The sequence below is a fragment of the Hydra vulgaris genome, chromosome 09, assembly GCF_038396675.1.
Source record: "Hydra vulgaris chromosome 09, alternate assembly HydraT2T_AEP".
NCBI classification, from domain to species: domain Eukaryota; kingdom Metazoa; phylum Cnidaria; class Hydrozoa; order Anthoathecata; family Hydridae; genus Hydra; species Hydra vulgaris.
The window spans coordinates 48,320,001-48,345,229 of NC_088928.1; the positions used below are offsets into that span (position 1 = coordinate 48,320,001).

Sequence of the window (25,229 nt, forward strand, 5' to 3'; positions counted from 1 at the left end):
ATTACCTTAAGAAGATCAAGAAGGCAAATAATGGCAAAGAAAATCATAATCAAATAAAAATAAAAAAATTAAATTAGATTATTTGACACTTCACTGGGATGCAAAACTTTTGAAACAAATCTCTGGCTAAAGTTTGAATATTTACCTGTTTTAGTGAGTGGTTTTTCTAATTGTGTTGAAAGAAAAATATTGTCAATGAAACATGCACAGTCTGGTAAAGGACTTAATATCTGCAAGGGAGTTTTAGAAGACTTAGAGAAATGGGATCTCAAAACAAACACTGCTGCCCAGGTTTTTGACAAAATTGCTCGTAGCACAGGAATAAAGAATGGAGCTGCAACACTTCTAAAGAAATGCAATTTAATGAAAACTTTACTTTGGCTAGCTTGTAGCTATCATATTTTTAAATTGACCCTGGGAGCATTTTGGGATCTTTAACAAAGATACAAAAACTGATTTTAATATAGATTTCAGAAATTTTCAAAAAAATGTTTAGAGAAGAAATCTATTCGGCCACTCAAAAACCTAAATAGGTCTCTAGATCTTGAAAATGCTTTCCTTAAAGTGAAAGCATTTTCAAGACCTAAAAGAAACTTGTGTGTTTTTAAAAAAACAAGTAGGGGAAAAGGGGGCAGCTTTGAACATTCTTTGAACGTTTTTTTATAAATCAATATTTTATTTAATTTTAACTGATTCATTTTAATCGATTCCCACCACGTCCCTGGTAGTACCACGTTCAACTTGTTTTTCCACGCAGCAGCCTTGTTTATCAAGGTTCTTGTTTCGGAGTTATAGAATTGAGAGAGGGTTATAACCACAAGTAGCCTCCTCATCTGTAGTGGCCTTCTAAGCCTTGGGGAGGTGAATTATATAAACAAAAAAACAAAAAAAACCCACCTTTTTCTCTGTAAAAAGTCAAAACAATGTTTTTTAAGTTCTTCCCTCTCTGGAGTGTCAGTGAGAATCTTTGATTTGCCACTTTTTCTGCCTTTATTTGTTTGTTTTTTTGCAAGGTATAGCTTTTGGAAATGGTCTTATGGATTCAGGTGTTTTTGCGCGGTTTAATTTCAGGACATTGGAAAGAATTTTTGTTTTGAGAAAAAGGATATATTCCAGGTCTGGAAAAACCAGAAATAATATTTCTGGCAATATATGTTTATGCTGGTGTCAATATGCAAACTAAATCATGTATTGTTATTATTTTCCCCAGATTGGATAGAAGCCAATCATTTTGAAACGTAGACAACTTTTGCTTAAAAGGACCATTAACTGCCACATCTAAAGGTTGCATATGATGAGTGCAATGGGAAGAAATGTTAAAACTAACACGATTGTTCATTAAGAGTAAAACTGAATCATTTTTTGAACATTTAACTAATTTTTTTATGTTCTAAAACTTTTAAAAACTATTTCACTGTCAGCCAGCCACTTGTTGACTGTTTGTGTATCCTATGCAACCAGGAGGCCCTACTCTTTCATGTTATCATGAATCCTTGCTCTGGGAAATATAAACACAGGTGGAATGAAATTTCTGATGCCTTTACCGCACATTGTAATTAGCTCCCCACATTGTCATTGGCAGACATACATTGTCCCATTTGTTTTATTCCTCATGATGCTATAAAATTGGGCGATTGTAGTACTGTCATTATGTTGGTTTCATCAATATTATAAATTCTATCAGGAGTAAAACTATGCTTTTTTAAAATCTTTTCATTGTTGTCAAAAAATTGATTTACATTGTGCTGATTAAAACTGTACTTCATTGTAAACCCTTTATATAATATAAGTATTAACAGCTTGGTTCTGCCTCATAAACCCATTTACAAATTAAAGCATAGCATTGGTAATATCTTCCTCTTTAAATTCTCTTTCTCTGTTTTTCTTATAGTTTTGAACCATTTTTATCTTTATGTCATCAGAATATGTCATAATAATTAAATTTTATTAGTGCAAAAAATCTAAAAAAAGAATCAATAGTGCCACATTCATAATGTTAAAAACTGCCCCGAAATCATCATTATTATTAAACAATGATTTTTCTAAACAAAACATGCTCAATTTTTTGATATTTTCTGCGAAATTGTAAACTTTATGACTTATTTTATCTTGTAAATAATATATAACTTGTTACTTGCTAGAAGTGCTGTTAGGAAAATCTTACAATTTTATACCAAGATGTTTACAATTTGTCCTCAAAAATAAACTCTCAATCTCATTTATTCTATGCACCAAAAATGTTTATCTTTAAAAAATATTTACTTGATTCCAATATAGTAAAATTAAAAATCTTTTAATCTATTCAAGAGAACTCAAAGCTTTTGTCATATATAGGAAAATGATTTTGGTTGCCCTTTCATAACTTAAATAGTAATTGTAAATTGTTTAAACTTTTTCCTTCAGAATGGGAGGCAGATGGAAATTATTTAGGGATGAAATCTATTTTTAAAACAGTCAAAATTACCAACGATGTTGCTGAGCGACAAATCAAGTTATATTCGAATTATCTTCAGATACATACAAAGGTAAAACAATTGAAATATTTTGATATATTTTGTTACATGTTACACATACTAAATGTTTGGATAATTTTAGGATGAGGCAGGGCAAAACGAAATTTTAGAAGTGGTTGAAAACCGTAGAAAACTTGTTGATAATCTTAATAAAAAGCGACTTTTTTCTAATTTAGCTAAATTTAAAAGCTAATTTTTTTTTCAATTATCTTAACACCGCACCAGATTGCACTGAATTATTTGTAATAATTAGTTTATATTTTAAAAGTAAAATGTATTTTTGATGATAAAAAAGCATCTTAAAAGTTTAGAGTTGATACAAAATGTTTACCATCCCTCTCGTCTTTACATTCGATTTTTTTTTTTGGACAATATTTTAGTATAAAAAAGCAAATCTTTATATTCAATTCTTTTTATTTTATTTTATTTTGGCAAACTCTAATCTCTCTTCTCTCTCTCTCTCTCTCTCTCTCTCTCTCTCTCTCTCTCTCTCTCTCTCTCTCTCTCTCTCTCTCTCTCTCTAACATTTTAGTCAAAATTTTATATATACATTATAGTGTTTTTTTTTTATGTAAAACTTTTTTATCAAAATATTTGAAATGAAGTAAGAAAATAATAACTAAAATGTTAGAGAAAGAAAGAGAGAGAGAGAGAGAGAGAGAGAGAGAGAGAGAGAGAGAGAGAGAGAGAGAGAGAGAGAGAGAGAGAGGGAGAGATGAGGGTTTGGCAAAATAATATATATAATATATATGTAATATTTACAATTATATCATACACCCAGATCAAAAGTGCCACAAGTCAAAAAGTGTCAAACTGAGAAAATCAGGGTTGAAGTTTTAAGTTTTTAATATTTTTTCCAACTAAGAGTGCCAATTGTATCTGTCACTTTGTAAACATTCGTTTTAGACTTGTGGTATTTCGTCACCATGTACGACACATAACATACTATCAAATGACATTCATAACTCAATATCTATAATTTTTGACTTGTGGCACCCTTGATCTGGGTGTACAATATATATATATATATATATATATATATATATATATATATATATATATATATATATATATATGTATATATATATATAGATATATATATGTATATATATATATATATATATATATATATATATATATATATATATATATATATATATATATATATATATATATATATATATATATATATATATAATAAAGGCTACATAATATAGCCTTTAAATCAATAATAACATTTCACCTACAATAACGTTACTGGTTTTTTTCTAGGACTGAAATGGTGAATTTGGTATGCCACATATTTTTACTAATTACCTGGTTTTTTTAACTATTTGTGGTTATAAAAATTTAAATATGTAAATTTCTAATAAACTAATAAAACTCTTAATCTTTTTTTTATACTTTACATAACCATCATTTTACATAGCCATCATTTTACATAATCATCATTTTACATAACCATCATTTTACTTAACCAAATTCATTTTCATAAACTTTAAAACATTTTTTTTACTATATCATATCTCACCATGATTTGTATTGTGTTAAACCTTTGTTGCTTTGCTCGGTATCCAGAGAGTCAGAAAATACCACAAGGATGATAAAATATTTTTTTAAGTTCTGCAATTAATTTATTTCCTTGATAATTTTTATCTGAATGTTCTAAATTGTTTGTTGTTTGCCTCCATGCTGTTCTTACTTCATGATTTAAAGCCTGTGTTATTGTTTAACTTAATTAGCTCCCAAGTATGCCCATTAGCTTATGAATAACCAGTATCAAGCTAACTCAGGACAATGTTAATTAACATACTTCTTATAGAAGAAGAATGTTAATTAACTTACAAAAGCTACGGCTAGAGCAGTCATGGTGCAGTGGTAGCGCACTTGCCTCAGAAATAAAGGATCTGCAGTTCAAACCCCTCTGGGCAAGTTTTGCGACATCGGTTAGGAAGGAGACACAAACTTTCTATTAAATGCTCATCCGCGGTGCTCTGTGATAAGACTGAAAGGATTTCTAGGGGCACCTAATTAAAATTAAAAAAAAGAGTCTATTTCTTTTTGCTAATTTTCTGACTAGATGACATAGCACAAATAATAGTAGACAACAAGAGACCATTCTCCTCAGCTTATATTCCGTCATGTTGATTTGAAATGTAGTTAGTAATCAGTTTTCTACATTTGTCACTGTACAGAAGACTTCTAGCTACATTTTCAGTTGTAGAAATACCCCCTTGATCTAATGAATTTGCAAAATCACTCTTGATTTCCGTTTTTCTGCTAGATAACACTTTCATATTTTTCTTCCTTACTGTAAGGAAATGAATACTACTTGCTGTTATAGTCCATGAATGGAGTTTTGCAGCCATATAAACTGTCAGTTTCATGAAGTGTTCAAATTCATGGACTAATGCATGGTTTTCTGCTCCATGGTTTCCATGGCTTCATTATCTCTATTTATAATGAAATTTTTTTACTTACTGATTTTTCCTGAAGATTTATTTTTTACATAAAAAATTTAATCTACCTTGTGCAAAGCAGGTTGCAATGAAGAGTAAGATCACAACTGCTTTAATGCTCCTGGTCTAAACTTGTCATTCATTGTAGGAAGTTAAATAGTTCCTAACTGATTATTTCAAAGTCCATATAGATAATTTGGCAGAAAAGCTAAAAATGAAAACAATGGGACAGAAGAAAAAAATAAAATACAGAAAAGTTGTGTTATATTTATCTATTCAAGTACCCACTTAGGGATTTACCTTAAAGACAGCTTCCATCTTGTGACCATATTTTAAGATACTCTCAATCTATCTTTTGGGAGTTACTAAATACAAATCTAGTTCTACTAATGTTGATTGTAAGTTGAAATGAAAATCCAAGGAATTTGCTAGTGAAAATTATTTTTTTACAGATCAAGAAAATTTAAATTTGGTTTCTAAGATTAAGAAAGTTAGGACTAACGCTGAGTTTGGTAATGGATTTGTGATTTCTGCTCCAAGAAGCAGGATGTTAGCCAGGAAAAATAATTTACACAGCAATATTGGGAATTTAGGTGCAGATAATAATAATAATATATATACTGAATAAAAAGTCATTGCAAATTAAAGTTCCACAGAGTAGAAATTTTACTCATCTAATTTTGTACTATAATTTTTTTCATGCAATAAATTTTTGTGTAAATTTTAAATAAATTTAATATGATTTAAAATTGCTTTGTTATTTGAGGCTTTAAAATGTCTTTGGCAATAAGTAAAAAAACTTATGTTAATGTTATTTTCAATGTTAAGGATATTAATTTAAGACTTTACTAGAACTAATTTAAATAAGTAACAAAGGCATTTTAAAGGCAAAGTGAGACTTTGCCTCTTAAATGGCACATTTTAATATCTAGTATACCAGGTATTAAAATTTAAAAAAATGTATTTAAATGCAAAAATTATTTTAATTTTTTTTTAATTTACTAATACAAAATTTTCGCAAGTTTTGTAATTGTAACTTTAAAAAAATAATAATTTTTGTATTTATTAATATTGTTTTTGTAAATTAAGCTTTTGCATTTGTAAATAAAATACAAAAATGTTGTAAAGATTTATGTATATTTGATTATCTTCTTTTATGTTTTACCCAAGTATAATTTAAATGATACATTTCATTGCAAGCTTCATTTTTAATTTTTTTGTTATTGTCATTTTCGGTGTACTTTAAAGGGGCGTGTACAGGAAATTTTCTGGGTAAGTCCAAAAAACTATACCCCCTCCCCATTTGTTTTAGTTTTGATAGGATTGAGTGTATTTTAATAAATATATCATTAAACAACTCAAACAACTTAAAGCTGGATTTTTTTTCTGATTGATTTTTGCAAATTAAAAAAATTATATTTAGAAAATACTCAGCAGACGAAAGGTATAATACATATAGGTTATAATTTCTTAAACACAAAACTTCTGAAGACAAAATTCAAGACCATATATTACCATAAAAGATAAAAATACAAGACCACATACTAACACTATCTTGCAAAAATTCTTTTTTAAAACATGTTGCAGTGTAAATTTTTTTTTACAATTTAATAAATAACTTTTAACTACAAATAAACTTTATAGTTACTTACTAAGACTCAAAAACCTTATTGTAATAACTGTACAATGCTAAATAATGTTTTGACAAATATGTCTTAAAATAGTTGTTTTAAGAAAGGTAGCTACTATGTTTTTTGAAATTATACTTTTATTATATTTGGACTTTGTTTAAAACACTGTTCACAAGTATTTATAACAAACTCGTTAAAAAACTTGTTTACTACCTATAAATGATTCTGTGTGATAAGCTAAACTAAACCATTTAGATTTTGTCTACTATTTTGCTTTGTAACTGCTTTTTACCAATGCCTTATGACCTTTTAGGAGCCTTTGTCCATCAGGTCAAACTCATTTAACTCACAAAGGGTTTAGTTTGGCAATAATAAGTCTAATAGCGCCTTTAATCAAATAAAATATGTGGTCATTCTAAATAGTATAAAAAAAACACTGAATTTCTGCAACTATTTTTTAAGGAACTAAAGATTAAAACAAGGAAACAAAAAGACTGTTGCTTTATAACACTTTATTACCGTTGTGTTGTCAATCAATGAATCAAAGTTTTATCATCGAACAATGTGTTAAACTCAGTACACAGATGGAACAGTGCAAAGTTAGCAAAGGAACAGTGATAACCGCTTTAAAAAGATATGAAATTGCAATTTTTAGGCTTGTTCAAAGCATATTTACAGGTGTTGATAAACAATATTTCTAAGTAAAGAGACAACATACTTTAATGCTTAAATAAGATTCAAACAATAAAAAATATTATTACTTGCTTGCACAACTGTTTAATTAATAGTTATATCAAAAACATGTTTTGTTACACACTGCACAACAACAAAATTAAAATTTTTTATTAATTTCAGTAGCAGAGGTTATACAACTGAATGTTCTAATGATATTCAAAGACTTTCTTTGAGACAGAAAACCACAGGAATAAAAATCTTTTGTAAAGTAATCATAGCATGATTTCACAATTCATAATATCTAAAGAAAAATCAGTAACTGCTTTTATTAAAACAATAAAAAAAATTTTTTTTCTTCAAGTCAAAGTTAGAATTTTTAGTACTAAAAAAACGTAATGATTGTGTGAAAAGGGCAGAAAAATCATTTAAGAAGTAAGACCCTTTGAAAACAAAATAATTCTCATAACTCTCATAAGGGATAAATAATTTAATTTACATAAAAATTTAATTAATAAAATAATTTACATTAAAATTTATACTTAATAAGTATAAAATCTGGATAAAGACATTCCATTTTTTTGCCACAAATGCTTGATTATCCAAGACAACCAAGAAAAAAACACAAGCTTTTATCAATGCAATTATAAACAGCTTCTTCTTGCAACTCTCTGTCCTAATTTCTTGTATTCAAAGGATATTGTAATACCAAAAATTTTAAACCATTAATAAAATATTTGATCGTCTAACTTAAAAAGAAATGATATTTTTTTCTAATATTTTTCTCCGATGGACTAACTTTTTCTTTGAAGTGCTATATAAACTTACTAATTAAGCAACTTTTTGAACTAAGCAACAGCTATATTTTTATGTTTAATAATACAAAAATTTAAAATAATACAAAGTAAAAAGGGTTTATGTTGATAGGGAAGTATGTGTTTAATTTTTCATATTTGAAACTTTTTTTTCCTAATTTGTAATTCAAAATGCAAGTTAGTCAAAAGACTTGTTGCTACTTATTAATTTTGCCTCCTGATGATAGTTAAACAATGATGCAAATTTTACTAAAGGTCTATGTATAAAAGGAAGTCCAAAAATTTTTCTAACTGAAGTAATTGCTTTGATTTTTTTTAAATCAATAAAAGAAAGTACTTAATAATTAAAATTCTTTATAATAAAATAAAATAACGTCAATGTAAGTTTCTAATTGTAAGTTTCTAAAAGTTATACAACTCATCAGTTAGTTTAACCTTCATCAAAATATTAAAAATATTTTTTAAATAATTGCAAAATTATGAAACTAAAGCACTATGTTTTCCGGTTTTTAATTTTTTTCCACCTGTGTCAGATAAATAACCATGCATAATTTGTTTAGTTTTTGCTGTGGTTTGGTTTCAACAGTTATAAAATAATAGTAAAACTTTTTTTTCAACTATATTTAAATTAAAAAGCTTCTATTTGATGTTTTGGGTATGTCCAACAACAACAACACTTTGATATTTTATAGTTTATAATTAAAGACTCAGAGCTACTACTGCTAGTAATATAAAACTTGCTTCTTAAACAAACTATTAAATCTTGTTTCATCAACTAAAACTCAAACTTGCATCCTTTTACTTTGACTAGTTACTTCACGCCTAAAAAACTATTATTTATCTAGTTTTTTTCCTCAAACATCAAATCTTTTTTCTCTCTTCTGCATGTTTGGGTGAACCATGCAGTTTTTTTAAGTCTTCTCTTAACTGCATTCTTGTTTAATAACTCTCTTGTTTTCTGTTAAATGCCAAATTAAATAGTGGTTGCTTTCAGCCTTGTTGAGAGTGAATTTGTAATTAAAAAAAAAAAGAACTTAAAAATCTATTGTTTAGTTATTCTGATGGCTATAAGAATTAAATTAGAATGTATTAATAACTGTTTTAGAATGAAGTATTACAAATGTATTAATTTTTTTTTTTAATTGACCAATATAAGAACATTTTTGCACTTTCACCAAACAATCTTTTGTCTATTAAAAATGGTAATAAATTACTTTTTTCTTATAGACCTTGATATATCAAGGTCTATAAGAAAAATATAATATATTACATATATATACATATATATATATATATATATATATATATATATATATATATATATTATATATATATATATATATATATATATATATAAACTCAATGTAGATATAAACTTAAAATGTTCATTATGATATTTTATATAAGCTTATATATTTTATATTGATTTATTTCAAATGTGCATATTTTGTTAAAAGCGCTGCATTTTTTAAGCAATGAAATGAGTCATTATATTAAATACTTAAGTTAGTTAAAAGTAAACAATGTGTAACTTATTAAAGTATTTTTTTAAAAAAGGTTTGTTAAAAAAGGTAGTATTTCTTTCTTTTTTTTTTCAATTTAAAAAATAAAAATTTCTTTTTTAAATTTAAGCAGCACTTTAACAGCAAAAATTTATAAAACTTTATAACTACAATATACTGGTTGTTAATAGGAACAAAATTTAACATATAAAACTAATAAATCTAAATATTTTAGTGCAAACGAGATGATAAACAAAATAAAACTTGTTAAATTTTCAGATTTTAACAACTTTTACCGTTCATTCTTGTTTAACTTAATATACAACTGCTAAGCTTGAAAGAGCAAAAAAATGTATATAAAAAAATGTATATAAAAAAATGTATATAAGAAGTAATTAACTTACTAAACCTAGTACACCTGTGTTAGAAAAGCTTGTTGTTGCTACAGTAATAGTAACCAAATATACACTTTGAATAGAGGAAATAATTGTCAAAATAGTTGGCCACGCAAAAGTAATATTCAGCTCATTATTTTCAATTGGAGTTACTTGAAAAGTTGAATTGATGTAAGGGCTGTTTTGTTCATTTATTTGAAAGTTTTCTAATAAAAAAATAAAATAAAAGCCAACAAAATTAAACAAAGAAAATAACACTTTTTATATTAAAGAATAATATTTTTTTATATTATCAATTGATTCTACAAAAAAATTATTCAGAAAAAATAAATTTCATAAAAAAGTAATAAAAACATAATTTTTTTTCGTTGAAATAATTGTGTTGAAATAACAATTTTAACCTTTTTAACGCAGGATAGCGTAATATCTTTGAATAAAATTTAGTATTGCATTCTTACATAAATAAAGTGAGTAGGTCACCGTAATAAAAAATTGGTAAAACTGACAATTTAAAACAATAACAGCTGTCATAGCATCTTTGCATGCTCTGCATATATATATATATATATATATATATATTTATATATATATATATATATATATATATATATATATATATATATATATATATATATATATATATATATACATATATATATATATATATATATATATATATATATATATATATATATATATATATATATAATTTTTGAGTTTTTTTGTTTTTTTTTGTTTTGTTATTTACCTCCTCAAGGCCAAGGAGGTCACTACAGATGAGGAGGCTACTTAATAGTGGTTATAACCCTCTCTCAACTCTATAACTCCAAAACACGAACCTTGACAAACAAGGCCGCTGCGTGCGGAAACAAGTTTTACATTTAAACAAAAAGTATATAAAAAACATTGAGCTGATATATATTAAGAATTTTTATTTCAAATAAACAAGGTTGGCATGAGTAAATCTGTCTTTAAAATTGATAAGACGAGCAACATGCTTCTGAAGACAACAAAAAAATTCCATTTTAGATTTATTGTCATGAAACCAAGTAATATTTGCATAGTTTAAATGACAATGAATAAATGAGAAATATAACTGAGTTAGATGACATTCGCTTAAAGATTTTAACTTCATACAAGATTCTTATACTTTTAGCAACTTTAATACATAAGAATTCAATGTTGTATTTCCAACTGAGATTTGCATCAACATATATCAACATAGATACTTAAAAAGTTTGTACTAGTTCTCTTTTTATTTGAAATTTATCAATAAAAAGTAAATGCAAATCAAGAGGTTGTATTTTTGTTTCAGAAGTTTGATGAAAGAGTGGCCATTTTGTTTTTTCATCATTTAGTGAATGTTTATTTATTTTAAATCAACTTTGTGCTAATTCAATATTCATATTTTGAAATAGTATTGACATGTGGTAGTGGTGTAGTGGTAGAGCGCTCGCTTCATAAGAGGTTCCGAGTTCGATTCCCACCATGTCCCTGGTAGTACCGCGCTCAACTTGTTTCTCCGCGCAGCGGCCTTGTTCGTCAAGGTTCGTGTTTCGGAGTTATAGAGTTGAGGGAGGGTGATAACCACAAGTACCCTCCTCATCTGTAGTGGCCTTCTCGGCTTTGGGAAGGTGAATTATAAAAACAAAAAAACAAAAAAATGTTGTTAGCAGATGAAAAAAGATTGTAACACCCCTAATGACCATCTGAAAAGAGAGTTGTTAATATGATGCAGCAGTATGTTGATTGTTACAACAATAAAATAATATTTTAATTAAATTATAAAAGTTAATAATTCTAGGCAAGGCCAGCTTAAGGGTCTTGGGGGCCTGATGCAAACATTATTTGGGGGCCTTATTCCTTAAAATAAAAATGAATGCAGCAAAACATGAAATTACATTTTTTATTCATAAAAAAATTTTCTTGCTTTCATATTGGCAAAGTCAATTACGACATCTTCAAAATTTATATTTTGTAACAGAGTTCTTTAAATTGTTGTTCATTAAATTGGTCATTTAAGTTCAAAGAGAATTTAAGCGACCATTTAACATTTATTAACGGAAATCATTCTTAACTCTTGGCATTTTTAAAAAAACTTGCTCATTTGCTATGAACTCGGACAACTGGACAAGTCTGATGGTTAAATAGTACACAAGGAAATGGCATCAAAGACAGGAACAAAGACACAAACAACAACAAAGACAGGAACAGTCATGGTCAGAAATGGTTAGAAAACCAATCTTTCTCTCTGCAAACTTGTAAGTAAAAAGCTTATGTTTCAAGCACATTTTAAATTTGTCTATGATACGAAAAAAAAAAAGAAAAATAACTGTGCAGATATTTTTTTTGGTTGTTTTACTTTTTCATTTAAAAAGTTTCTTAAGCATTTTTATTTAAGCTCATAACATAACTTATATTATGTTCATAACGTAAGTTATGCTCTTTTAGCTTTTTTATTAACCTAAAAAAAAAACTATGTACATTACATTAAAGTGAAAAAGTAAAAATAAACATATGATGAAAGAAAAACTGGAAGCCAAAAAGCCAACTAAAAAAACATATTATCAACATAATCTATTTAATCTGAAAGGTAAAGCCAACTACAAAAACAGATTAACATATGAAACTTCTTATCCCACTCAGTCATGTTATTTTATGTATTAAAAAGCTGGACACTTTATACAATTTTAAGCATTTGCAATAGTGATATAGAAGCCCCAACAAACCCATAACTGCATTGGCGTACATATTTAAAAAATTAGGGACCTCTACCGAGACGCTATTTTTTTGGGGCTGGGCACAGTTGCACCCATGTGCACGGTTTAATCGAGCATTGCTTCTAGAAAATCTTGTTAAATATTAAAAATAAATTGTTTTTGATGAGTAAAATTCTAATGATAACTAAAGAGCATATTATTTTATTCTATCTAAAACATTAGTTATATTGAACATACATAAAATGAGTCATTTTAATCTGATTCTGAATATATACATTTGTAAACCTTATTATGAATCTAAATAAAAATGCTGTACTGTGTGATAACCAATTTTTCATTTAAAAGGTAAAAATTTAAAATTGTGCTTCTTTTAGGGGAGAGAAAAAAATTTTAATCAAAAATCCAGATATTTATTTAATAAAATTCAGATATTTATTATTCGAGGAAAAAAATTTTATTAAAAATATTTGTTAGTCTTCCCTTTAATACCCTTGAAATAAGTTGTTTTAAGTCATTTTGAGTTTCTTTTTCTTCTGAGTGATTTAATGGTGCTCAAATTTTTTGGGTGTTAGTTTAAACATATTTGCTTCAAATCTAGAGGGTTCCGTTTTTTAAATTTAAAAATTTTTGAATTCATTTTTTTTTCTGAATACCCCTAATGTATATAACTAATTATAGATAACTGTTTATGTAGTTTTTAAAATACCTTTAGTATTTTCTGTAATATAACTGTAGAATAGACATCCAAATTTGCAAGATGTTGTCTGGAAACACAAAATTTCAAATTTTAATTCATACTTTAAAAAACAAAAAAATATTTAAACAAATTTGTTAAACTTACTGTACAAATTGAAAGGCAATTTGTAAGATTAAAAGGGAGTGAGAGATTGCACACTGTCATACACTAAAAACAAAATTAATAAAAATTAATGTTCAAAATATTCTGTAATATTCAAAATATTATGTATACAATTTTGATAATAAAATTTATATAAAATACACAGTTAAACATTTAAATTTATTAACAAATGGTAAATTTCATGATCTAAAAAATATATATAGTTTAGGTTTTTTTGGGTTATTTTTTTTTTGTTTAATGGGATTAAAAATTAGTATAAATTTATTGAAAATATACTTTATATAATTTTATTTAATAATATATAACAAGAATTTTTCAAATTATTTTGAAAAAGATTTTTAAACATAATTTAAAACTGTAATAGAAAATAAAAACTTCACACCAAACCTATATGTGTTGATTTATTTTAGATTTAAAAGTAATATTTTTTATAATTAAAAATATCAATGAGAAATGGAAAAAAGAATGCAGGAGAATGAAGGAAGTAACCAAAGTAACAAATAATAAAAAGTTAAATCACAAAAAGTGTTTGATTTAATAATAGGAACTTTTTCTTAATTTCTGACATAGTAAATATTATATTTTTGTTAGTACCACCTCAAAAAATTGATATATTAGAACTTTAAAAAAGTCCAAAATAAGAACCTATAACTAATTAATGAACTAAAAAGCCTACCTTATAAAGAAAGACTTTAAGATTAAATCGAATGATTTAAAAAATTGCAGAATTAAGAGAAATGTTAATATCAATATAAAATATTAAATGGTTTACAAATAGTGAGCCAAACACCAGATTGTGTTCACTAAAGGTCCTTAAACTCTTTAAGGCTAATCTGAAAATTTTAAATGATTGTTCAAGCATTTTTACATTCTCTTCATCAATGTATATTGTTTCAGATATTATTACTATATTTATTTTAGAGTTTGTTGAAAATTTAAAAATAACTTTGAGTATACAAAAATTTATTATCACCTCTTTACAAGATTCGTTATAACAATTTTCATCAACTAATAATGAGCTTGGCTGTTGACCATTTTCAACCTAAATATAAATAATATTTAACAAATTATTATAAATGTATATACAAACATTATAAGTATATATAATATATAAAATTTAACAAATTTATAAACTATAACAATACTTATAATAGTTAAAACTTTATTAGATTTCTTACTAATGTAAAAAAAAAACAGCAACATTAGATATTTTTAGTTTTGACTTTAAAGACAACTGCTAATATTTTTGAGTATATTTCTGACTCACCCAAGCACTATAAATTCCTGATTATTAGTTCATTAAAATGCACTTGGAAAAATATTTAGTTCACTATCCCAGTAATTTCATTGGGACAAAAGAAAAGTCTCTTTTTTCTCTATACAACAGTTGATACTTTAAAAAAAAACACAGAAGCAACAGAATAAAACACTTGATTACACCATACAGCAAAAACTAGATTCAACCTCCGATTATTAGAATTTTAAATAAACAATGTTGTTAATGCTGTTGAAGATAATAACAATAATCATTGTTGTTGAAAATAATAATAATGTACAATATTGTTGAAGATAATAATATAAATAAGTATCTTGTTAACATTTTTAAAACAATGTTGTTGAAGATAACAATGATGTTTTTGAAGATAACAATGATAGTGTTGAAGCTAAGAACAATCTTGATGAAGATAACATCAATAGTATTCAAGATAACGATAATAGTGTTCAAGATAACAATTATTTTTTGGAAGATAATATTGTTGAAGATAATAATATTGTTGAAGATAACAACAATATTTTTGAAGACAACAACTATGTTGTTGAAGATAACAACAATGTTATCAAAGATAGCAATGTTGTTGAGGCTAAAAGCAATGTTGTTGCAAATTTTTTAATTAGTAAAATTCAGTTAATTTTTAATTCAAAATTTTGTTATTTTAAAATTTTGATCTGTTTTGAAACCAAAATTAAATGATAAATAATTTTTTTTTATACCTTTGGTGTGACCATAGACTATTATTACTAGTAATGTTCATTCAGATTAAAATCTAATAACTAAATGATACCTTAATGCTTAAAACACCTTGGATTTTTTATATTTTAAATTAATTATTCATAATTCAGTAACTAGTGAGAGCCAAATATACTGATGATATAGTTAATGATAAAGCTAGTACATTTATAAGATTGAAAATCTTATAAATGTACTAACGTGAGAGTAACAAGTTGATAAAATATTTTTTTTGCTATTCTAAACTAAATCTATATTTATCAAATAGTTTTAAAATTCATAATAAAATCTTATGGCATTTAAAAATTATGAGCCTATAAATTTGTAGACTCCTCAAATTGAGGAGTCTACAATATTATTTCTGCTATCTGAGATAAATGTTGACAAATTTGTTTGCAATTGCAGAAAATAAAAATGAAAAGAATATCCCAAGTAAAATGAAAAAAAAAACTAATAAAACCATGCAAATAAAGTAAAACACAAAATTTTATTTAACATCAACTTATTTACTCAAATTTAGCAATGCAGTGTTATTTAATTCATGAAATAAAAATATTTTTTTAGATAATTGTATTACTTTCATTCTATTAAATAATATATTTAATCAATAAAAGTACAAGGATTAGAGAATAACTTAAAGAAGCTAATGAAGTTGAAGAAAAGTTGAAGAAGCTAAAAAAGTTATAGATAAGTTGAAGATGGTTATTATCTCAAAAAACAGTTCTACATTAAAAAATTAACAAAAATAAAACTGTCACTATATGTACCTGTAATTTTTACTTAGATTACCTGTAATTTATAAAAAAAAAAAGTGTTTCTTTATATATATTTGTTTTTCCTTTGATCTTATTTTACTTATTTTTTACTAGATATGAAGTAAGTAACTGTAGACCAGTAACTGAAATTATACAATAAACAGTTTAAGAACTTTTATAATAATACTGGTAAAATAGTATGCTAAATAGAAGAATTAAAACAATTCTTTTAATAAATATCATCTAAAAACATTTTAGCCAAAAAAAGTTTTTTTTGTGCAAAAAGGATATACAAATAGTACTTGTAAAACCATTTATTATATTATTTATTAAAATGTTATGCTTTATAATAAAAAGGTATAATTACAATTTATGAAGTTACTTGCAGTACTGATTAGCTATCATAGTTTCTTTATTGCAATCCTCTGACAAGTGCTTAAAAAATACCTCATCTTTTTCAAACATCAAAATATGATGCATCCAACCCTGGATTGACAAATATTATTTCTGCTATCTGAGATAAATCTTGACAAATTTATTTGCAATTACAGAAAATAAAAATGAAAAGAATATAGCAAGAAAAATGAAAAAAAAAACTAATAAAACCATGCAAATTAAGTAAAACACAAAATTTTATTTAACATCAGCTTATTTACTCAAAATTAGCAATGCAGTGTTATTTAATTCATGAAATAAAAATATTTTTTAAGATAATTATATTACTTTCATTCTATTAAATAATATATTTAATCAATAAAAGTACATGGATTAGAGAATAACTTAAAGAATATAAGTTGAAGAAGCTAATGAAGTTGAAGAAAAGTTAAAGAAGCTAAAGAAGTTATAGATAAGTTGAAGATTGTTATTATCACAAAAAACAGTTCTACATTAAAAAATCAATAAAAATAAAACTGTCACTTTTAGAGTACCTGTAATTTATAAAAAAAAGTGTTTCTTTATATTTGTTTTTCCTTAAATCTTTTTTTAATTATTTTTTACTAGATATGAATTAAGTAACTGTAGACTAGTAACTGAAATTATATGATAAATAGTTAAAGAACTTTTATAACAATACTGGTAAAATGGTATGCTAAATAGAAGAATGAAAACAATTCTTTTAATAAATATCACCTAAAAACATTTTAGCCAAAAAAACATTTTTCTTTTTTTTGTGCAAAAAAGATATAATAGTACTAGCAAAACTATATATTATATTATTTATTAAAATGTTATGCTTTATAATAAAAAGGTACAATTACAATTTATGAAGTTACTTGCAGTACTAATTAACTATCATAGTTACTGATTAGCTATCATAGTTTTTTTGCAATTCTCTGACAAGTGCTCAAAAAATACCTCATCTTTTTAAATATTGTGAGCTATATATAGTATAACCTATACTATTGATACAATGGTAATGATATATTGTTACATTATTGTGATTTTACAATTGTTACATTATTGTGAATATTACAATTGTAATATTCACAATAATGTAACAATTGTAAATTCACAATGTAACAATATATAGTTACCATTGTTATCCATTGTTATTAAAACATCGATAAAAGTTTTTATTGTCATTAATGACACTTAAGCAATATGCAAGCTAGACATATAGGATGCGAGAATATGAGTATTGTGGTTTGCCATATAGCCATATAGCCTAATTGCCATATGGCCACATAGCCTAATTGCCATATAGAGGCCACATACGCGGGACAGCGAAGACATGTGTAGCTCACTATTGAGCATCAATACCCGCTTCGCTGACCAAGAGTAAGTGAGTTTAGGAAGAATGAAAAAAATTAGAGTGAAAGTCAGAAGAAGTCGAATTAGGAAAATAGCGTCGTGAAAGCGGACAAATAATTCCAGTGGATGTTAGAATGTGCAATTCATATTATTAATTAGATTACCTATTTAATGTATTAGTATAAACGTAGTCATCATTGCAGATGACGTTTTTTTTATGTTTTATCTTATTTTTAGGATGTGAGAGCATGCGTGGGTCGACGGTTTTGCGTTAAAAAAGTTAGTCGTTTAAAAATTTAACACACAGTTCTGCGTTTGCTGTTCGCGTGCGCAGGGGTTGAATGGCGATTTGCCAGGGGTAGACTATTGAAATATGGGGATTTTTGTCTCTATTCTAATATGTAAAACATGATGTTATTGTACAAATTTTTTTCAGTGGTAGTTGTCGAACATAATCACTCGACAAACTTAATGGGACTAATTGAATAGGCTGATACTGAATAGTATAATCATGAGGAGGTTAATTAATGCAATCATACTTGAAAGAAAATAATTAAGAGATCTATATATAACTAGATCCGATTATTCAAAGTATAAATATGACAGAATTCTTGAGGGGATGGAGAATTATATGAGAGGCTTCAATAAAAGTGTTAGAAATTCACGATCTAAATATATCAACTTCTTGGTGGGCACCCTCGCGAGTATGAGGTACGTCATACTTTTCAAATTTTCACATAAGCATGCAACATGAATATGGTGAATACGTGGTTTAGAAAAGTAAATATAAATGCAAGTCATAAAGATAATTTACATTTACTTGTAATTTAAATATAATTACAAATCTATTTTGAACAACATGTGATTACATATTGTTTTGTAATTAAACATAAAACTTTAGCTATGTTCGGTTTTTCACAATGAAAATAATTCCTGTATATGCGGAAATTTATATTGCGATATATTATTTTATATTATAATAATAGCAAAAGTACAGTTACTTAGGCCTATGAGCGTAAATAATTTTACAGTTGCTGTCGCTATATCATAGGGGTTGTATAAAAAGGGTCGCGGCAATGTAAAGGTTGAGAACCGCTGCGTTAGGGAGTCAAATTAGGCGTTAAAAAAGTTAACCTAGCTTCGTAAGGGTATGTAAAATATTATGACCCTTTTTTAATATAAATATTTTATATTAATATTACATTAATAATACATTTTTAATGTAATATTTTTTTAAGATTGTAAATTGAACTAAATAAAATCTTCTAAGAAACTTCAAGTTCTTTCAACTGATCATGAAAAAAGCTGGTTTTTAAGATGTACACGGTTCTGTTAATGGGGCATGTGTTGGTCTCAAAAATGCTAGAATTAAACTAAAAAGTTCCTTTTACTGGCTAGTTTTTCTCTTTATTTAAATAATGTTAATGGTTTTAAAACTTTATTTTATTTTAGAATACAATATTTTAAAATAAAGCCCAGGATAACTGAGATGAGTTAATAGAACCAGTTTTGTTCAGTCTTTGTACATGTGTTCAAAAATCAACTAAGTTTACACCATTTTTTCTTATGTTCGGCAGAGAAGCACAATTATTTTCAACTTTATCATTAAATCCAAATAGTTTAAATCTTATTGATGAAAAAATATTATGCCTCTTAACAGCTTAAAGGCTGTAAATCATTTTCATTCAAAACAGGTGACAAGTTTTTAATAAAAAACTGCGGAAAAAATTAGTTAAGTTGAATGGAGCATGATTGGCTTTGACCTGCTAAAATTACAGGTTTTAAACAAAACAATGCTATTGTAAATTGTAATGGCAAAGTTGGAACGGAGGAGTTAGGGATCAATAAAAGAAACTCGTAGGTCGTGTGAAGCAGCATCAATCTAGCATCAATTATTGCAGCAAAAATTCTACATGGATTGGAGAAAAACATACATTCGTCTTACCAGCTCCACTGGTATAGATTCAGAGCTCCAGAAGCAAATCAAATCTGAGACAGCTAAATGGAGGACAATTCTTCGTGGAATTTTTGATGGGACTCTTTTCTTGGCTTCTAGTAATTTAGTTTTTCTAGGTAATTTGTTACAAAATTTTTTCAATATTAACTTTGATTACTTAAATAATTATTGTAATAATTTAATTATAACTATTATATACAGCTTTGTTTGCTGGCGAGACAACACACGTGAATGGGAAAGAAAATAAAAACTTTCTTGCAGGTACAAAGTTTATTGGTCGCTACAACCCCTTCATTGCATCCTACTTGAAAGATGTAAGACGCTATCAACAAGAGGGTTCCAAAACGAGTCCACATTGCCTCTCACGTTGTATAAAAATGAGTTAATCAGAGAATGTGGTTGTATCATTGGAATGTGGTAGTATCAGTGCAGTTGTCGAAAAAGTCCAGAATGGTATCTTATTTTCCATCGTAGTCAATTATGCATCCGATACATCTCACACTGAGCAAACAACCTTTGTTATTTGTTTTCACCTTTATGAAAAAGAAACTAATTGCTGTCAAATCAAAAAACGATTCTTGTGTGTTGAAACTTTCAAAAAGAAGAAAGGAGACGATATAGCCAAGCTTATCACTGATGTGATTGCAAGGCTAGGTTTGGATATTCAAAACTGTTTCGGTCAAGGAAACAATAATGGATTCAATATGTAAAGTGCTTACCATGGGGCTCAAGCCTTATTAAGGCAAAATTATTCGTAAGCTTTGCGCATTCTCTGTAGCGTTCACAGTTTAAATTTGGCTGGTGTGCACGCAGTGAACCAGCCATTGAGATCAAAGAATTTTTTGGAAATATATTGAATCTTTGTACGTATTTTTTAGTGCAAGTCCTGCCCGATGAAAGATTCTTCCTAAATCTACAGATCCTTACTGAATTTACAGGAATTTCATTGCACAGACTTTTTATAACAAGTTGAAGCTCTCGTACCAACGCAGTCAAACCACATACTATGAGACCGAGAGAAATATCGGCAGCTTTTAAACATGCCATGGAAAACATTTTCATGGCATGAAAAATGGAAGCTAAGCAAGAGTTTAAGAAAAATGTTTAAAAAATGAGCTACGTTTTATTGGGCAGCTGCAGGAAAATCTTAAAGAGATTTAGGGCTCTTGGTTGCAAATTTTCCAAGAGGCTGTAGCTGAACCGCTAGGATTCAAAACTAAACTCGCTACTAAAAGAAAGAAGCGCTTTCACAATGAGAGATCAAACACAGCCCATCTCCACGACAGCCGAACAAAAGAATTCGAAGAGAATAATTTTAATGTTGGTTTAGATCCAGCAGTCTGATCCAGCAGATCGATTCATGATTTGAGGCAAGTAGGATGGTTGGCAGTATGTTTTCATTCATCTGGTTGGTTAATGATGATCTTTCTGTTCAAAATAAAGCATATTAACTTGCACGGCTTTATCCGAGAGATGTGAACAAAAAGGGTCTCATTGAAAAAGTTTGCCGTTTTTACAACTCCCGCAAAACAATTTTCAACCAAAGAAATCCACTGAAGTTACTCAATTAAATCTTTGAGAAGAAGCTTGAACGCCTTTTTTCATACATTTGCATCATGCTCCAGATTTTTAACACTATTCCTGTGTCAATTGCTAAGGGTGAACAATTGTTTAATAAACTGAAGATTGTAAAAACTTTTTCCGTTCAATCATGGACCAGGATCGCGTTACAGACCTTTTGATTAAAGAAGATTTGGCTAAAAAGGTAAACTACAAAGATGTCATCAATATTAATGCGGCCAGAAAAGCTCGAAAAATTCATTTTAAGCGCCTTATTCACCTCTCTTGAAGAGTTTTTTGATTGACTTTTTGTTTATTGGCTTTAAGACTAATATTTTAATTTATTTGTCAATTTTGATTAATTAACTGATTCTCAATCCAGAGTATCAATAGTTACGCAGAAATACAATGTGCTGAATCAGAAATAGATAATTGCTGCGTGCACAAAACTTTAAATTTTGTAATTTCTTGGTTTGAAATAGGAGTGCCATTTTCTATTTTTGATTCGTTCTCAATTTTTTGGCGGTTTCGAAAGCCCTGATAGCAATCGCTTGTCAGTGTATTAATTTTCATTGTAACTTGCGCCTTCCATGACGGCTAAAATTCTTCTAATTCCTTATCAATGATTTCTTCAATGGCTACGGAGGCATCACTTTCTCGTTTTGCTTTAGTGTTTCATTTGAATGGTTTCAGCATGAATGTTGCAATTTTTTTTTTTCGTTTGTCTCATTTACGAAAACTTTCAATTTAACCAATACCATTCTTTGGAATAACAATAATTTTAATTCAATAATTTTTTTTTTCTTTTTTTAGACTTATTTATAATTAAAAAAGAGTACTCGCCTTTAAAAATTTCACCAAAATTTTATACTCACATACCGAGATATCTAACACTAACAAAAGTTGTTTTTTTAATCTTCAAATCTCATTTCGAACTTTTTTTTTTATATCACGGTTTTTATAAGATTTTACAATTTTTTACGAGATTTCATAAGATTGCAAAGCAAAGATTTAACTTGCTGTGCGACACTATTTGAAATATAAGAAAACTTAACTGGTTTGTTGTTTGAATTCAAGGCTAGTTTATTATATTCAATAAAACAACACTTTAGAACTTTTTCAAAAGTTGGAAAATTTTGATAATTTCTATTGAAGACTAAAATATGGCAATCAAATTTGCTACGCGTAACTTTTTTAAATTTATAGGTAATTTTTTATAAATTTTGGGTAATCTTTTATAAATTTTTATAAGTACAAAAATATATATATATATTTTTGGTTTTAAATATTGTTACTTTGTTTTATAAAAAAAGCTTATGCGTTATAGTTCAAACAGTTTTATGATTTAGATAAATCACTGATACTTTTTATTGCTAAAAATCAGCTAAAGTTGTCATAAATTCATCAATAATCAGAGATATTAACAAAGTATAACTACATCATAGTAGCGTAACATCTTAATAATATATAAATCTGACAATATAACTATATATTCATCATAACTTTATGACGTCATTTTTTTTATGTCAAGTGAGTACTTATAGTACGTCAAACTGAATATACTTGCGTACCATTTTTAATTTTAATAATCCCTAATATCTAAAGGTTGCGTGGCAACCTTAACTTTAAATGCAGTGTGAAAAGTGTATTTCTTGATATTAAGAAAATGTATTTTTAAATACATTGCGATGTAGATCTTAAAACTTATCTCTTTTATATACTACTTCTTTTTCTCACTCTCTTTATATTATAATATAAAACAACTGCACTGGTGGAATGGTTAAATGAAAAAATTGTAATTATTAATAACAAACATGGTATGAAAATATAAAAAGCAAGGATTACAATTTTCCGAAAATTTTAATATGATAAACTAATCATAATTATTACAATTTAGAATTATTGAATTCTATTTACACCTACCTTTAAATGCATACAATAAGAGTATAACTGACCCCATATAAACCACTGTTGAAATATTTGAGAAGAATACGGTTTACATATTTCTAGGTTTGTTTCTGTAGTCTTTATGCAAAGCAAAGCGTAAATAACTAAAGTAAAACTAATAACTTCTTTGAATTTTTGTACCATAGTTTAACATACAATACGACAATACAAAAAAAGATAGATGATGTACACTTCAATACTACATTTGATAAATCAATATTTTGTTATTACCATCTAATATTAAGTTTCTGGTCAGTTTTTTTTTTATTATTACATTCTATGATGTCATTATCGAGTTAGGAAAACGTCACTATCGTAATATTTAGGAAATCTTAGTATGCTTTTTACATAATTTAAGCTAAAAATTAATTCTTTCGTATTTCATGGTTGATTACTTCTCCGTAAATAACAATTTAGTTGGTATTTTGTCAATAAAAACATTGATTAAGAGATATGCTCAAATACTTTGAAACATTATTACCAACGAACATAATTTCTAAACATATTTTATTAATATCTATTTAATAGTGTTATATAACACGTTGATTGTGTTAATTGATGCAATGAGAAATGTTACATAATATCAAAGGAACGGAACTGGGATTATTTGTTATTTAAGTTAAATCAGTATAATGTCTGGGTAGAGTGAAAACTAAAAACATTGGAGTTTTTTTTTATACTCATATGAAATAAGAACGAAATTACAAAAGTTTAAGGTTTTTATCATACTATACTTAAATACAAAAAATCCTGAATCTGCCAGTGAGTTTTATGGAGTGTTCAGATTATTAAATCTTTTTCTAATGTTTCCGTTGCTATATTGGTTCAATAGTTTAGATCGATTTGATCAAAGTGGTAGATTTGATTATTAAATAATTTTTGTGAAATTATCGTGGATTTATATGTAGTGCTTTATCGTTGGAGAGCTAAGCTATACAGTAATAATAGTTCAGATAACCTTGATAAATTTGATGACGGCAAAAATATAATCATCTGTCCTTGAAGTAATTTTAAACTTTTTTTTTTTTGTATGTAATACAACCATGAAAATGACAAAGCGTTAATTACAAAAACTTTTTAATTGTTTTAATAGCTATACTGTCCAGTTCACTTGATAAAAAAAAGTATAAGAAAAGTTAATGAGTTTGAAGAATGAAATAAATATATTTTTTAAAAAACCTTATTAAAGTTTTGTTGAAGTTATGTATCAAAAATTATTGTTAATTTATACACATATAGGAAGTTTATCAATAAATTTTAAATTTCATTAGACTATAATGAGGCGTTTAAATATTTTATTTATGCAAATTTACAATCGCTCCTAAAATGAAGAAGCCATCTTAAAATGAAAAAACAACCCTAAAATGAAGAAGCTTTTAACTTGACATAACTAAAGCTCTTAAAAGCTTTCAAAACATTGATAAACTTTAATTTTATTGATAGATTTTGATTTTGAATGAGAGTTAATGAAAGTTTTTTAAAATACGTTTTAGCAATGTAAGCGTAAGGCACCAAATTTTATAACTTGGTGTTTTACACTTTTACTTTTGTAAAAGTGTAATTGCCTTAATTTTACAATTATTTGCTATCCTTAAATCCTACAATTTAGTGCAATCAAAGAGACATAGCTAGATTTTCACGAAGTGAAAATACATCATTGTTTCAAGGAACCGTCTTTGTTGTA

At 26.7% G+C, this 25,229-nt stretch overlaps 1 protein-coding gene across 2 annotated transcripts in view; it reads right to left on the bottom strand.

The window, feature by feature from the left end:
• Window positions 1–24,077, bottom strand: part of LOC100202994 (tyrosine-protein kinase receptor torso) — a 73,107-nt gene extending 49,030 nt beyond the window's left edge. The window contains exons 1-5 of one of the 2 annotated variants that reach the window (XM_065805937.1): window positions 23,522–24,077; window positions 14,540–14,608; window positions 13,549–13,611; window positions 13,414–13,471; window positions 9,997–10,193 (exon numbers count right to left, since the gene is read on the bottom strand). In XM_065805937.1, the coding sequence (XP_065662009.1) occupies window positions 9,997–10,193; window positions 13,414–13,471; window positions 13,549–13,611; window positions 14,540–14,608; window positions 23,522–23,689 (555 nt within the window). In that variant the 5' untranslated portion in view covers window positions 23,690–24,077. Of the gene's footprint in view, window positions 1–9,996; window positions 10,194–13,413; window positions 13,472–13,548; window positions 13,612–14,539; window positions 14,609–16,696; window positions 16,858–23,521 lie in introns of those variants that run through there. The other variant, XM_065805938.1, reaches the window with a different exon arrangement.
• Window positions 24,078–25,229: the final 1,152 nt, after the last annotated feature.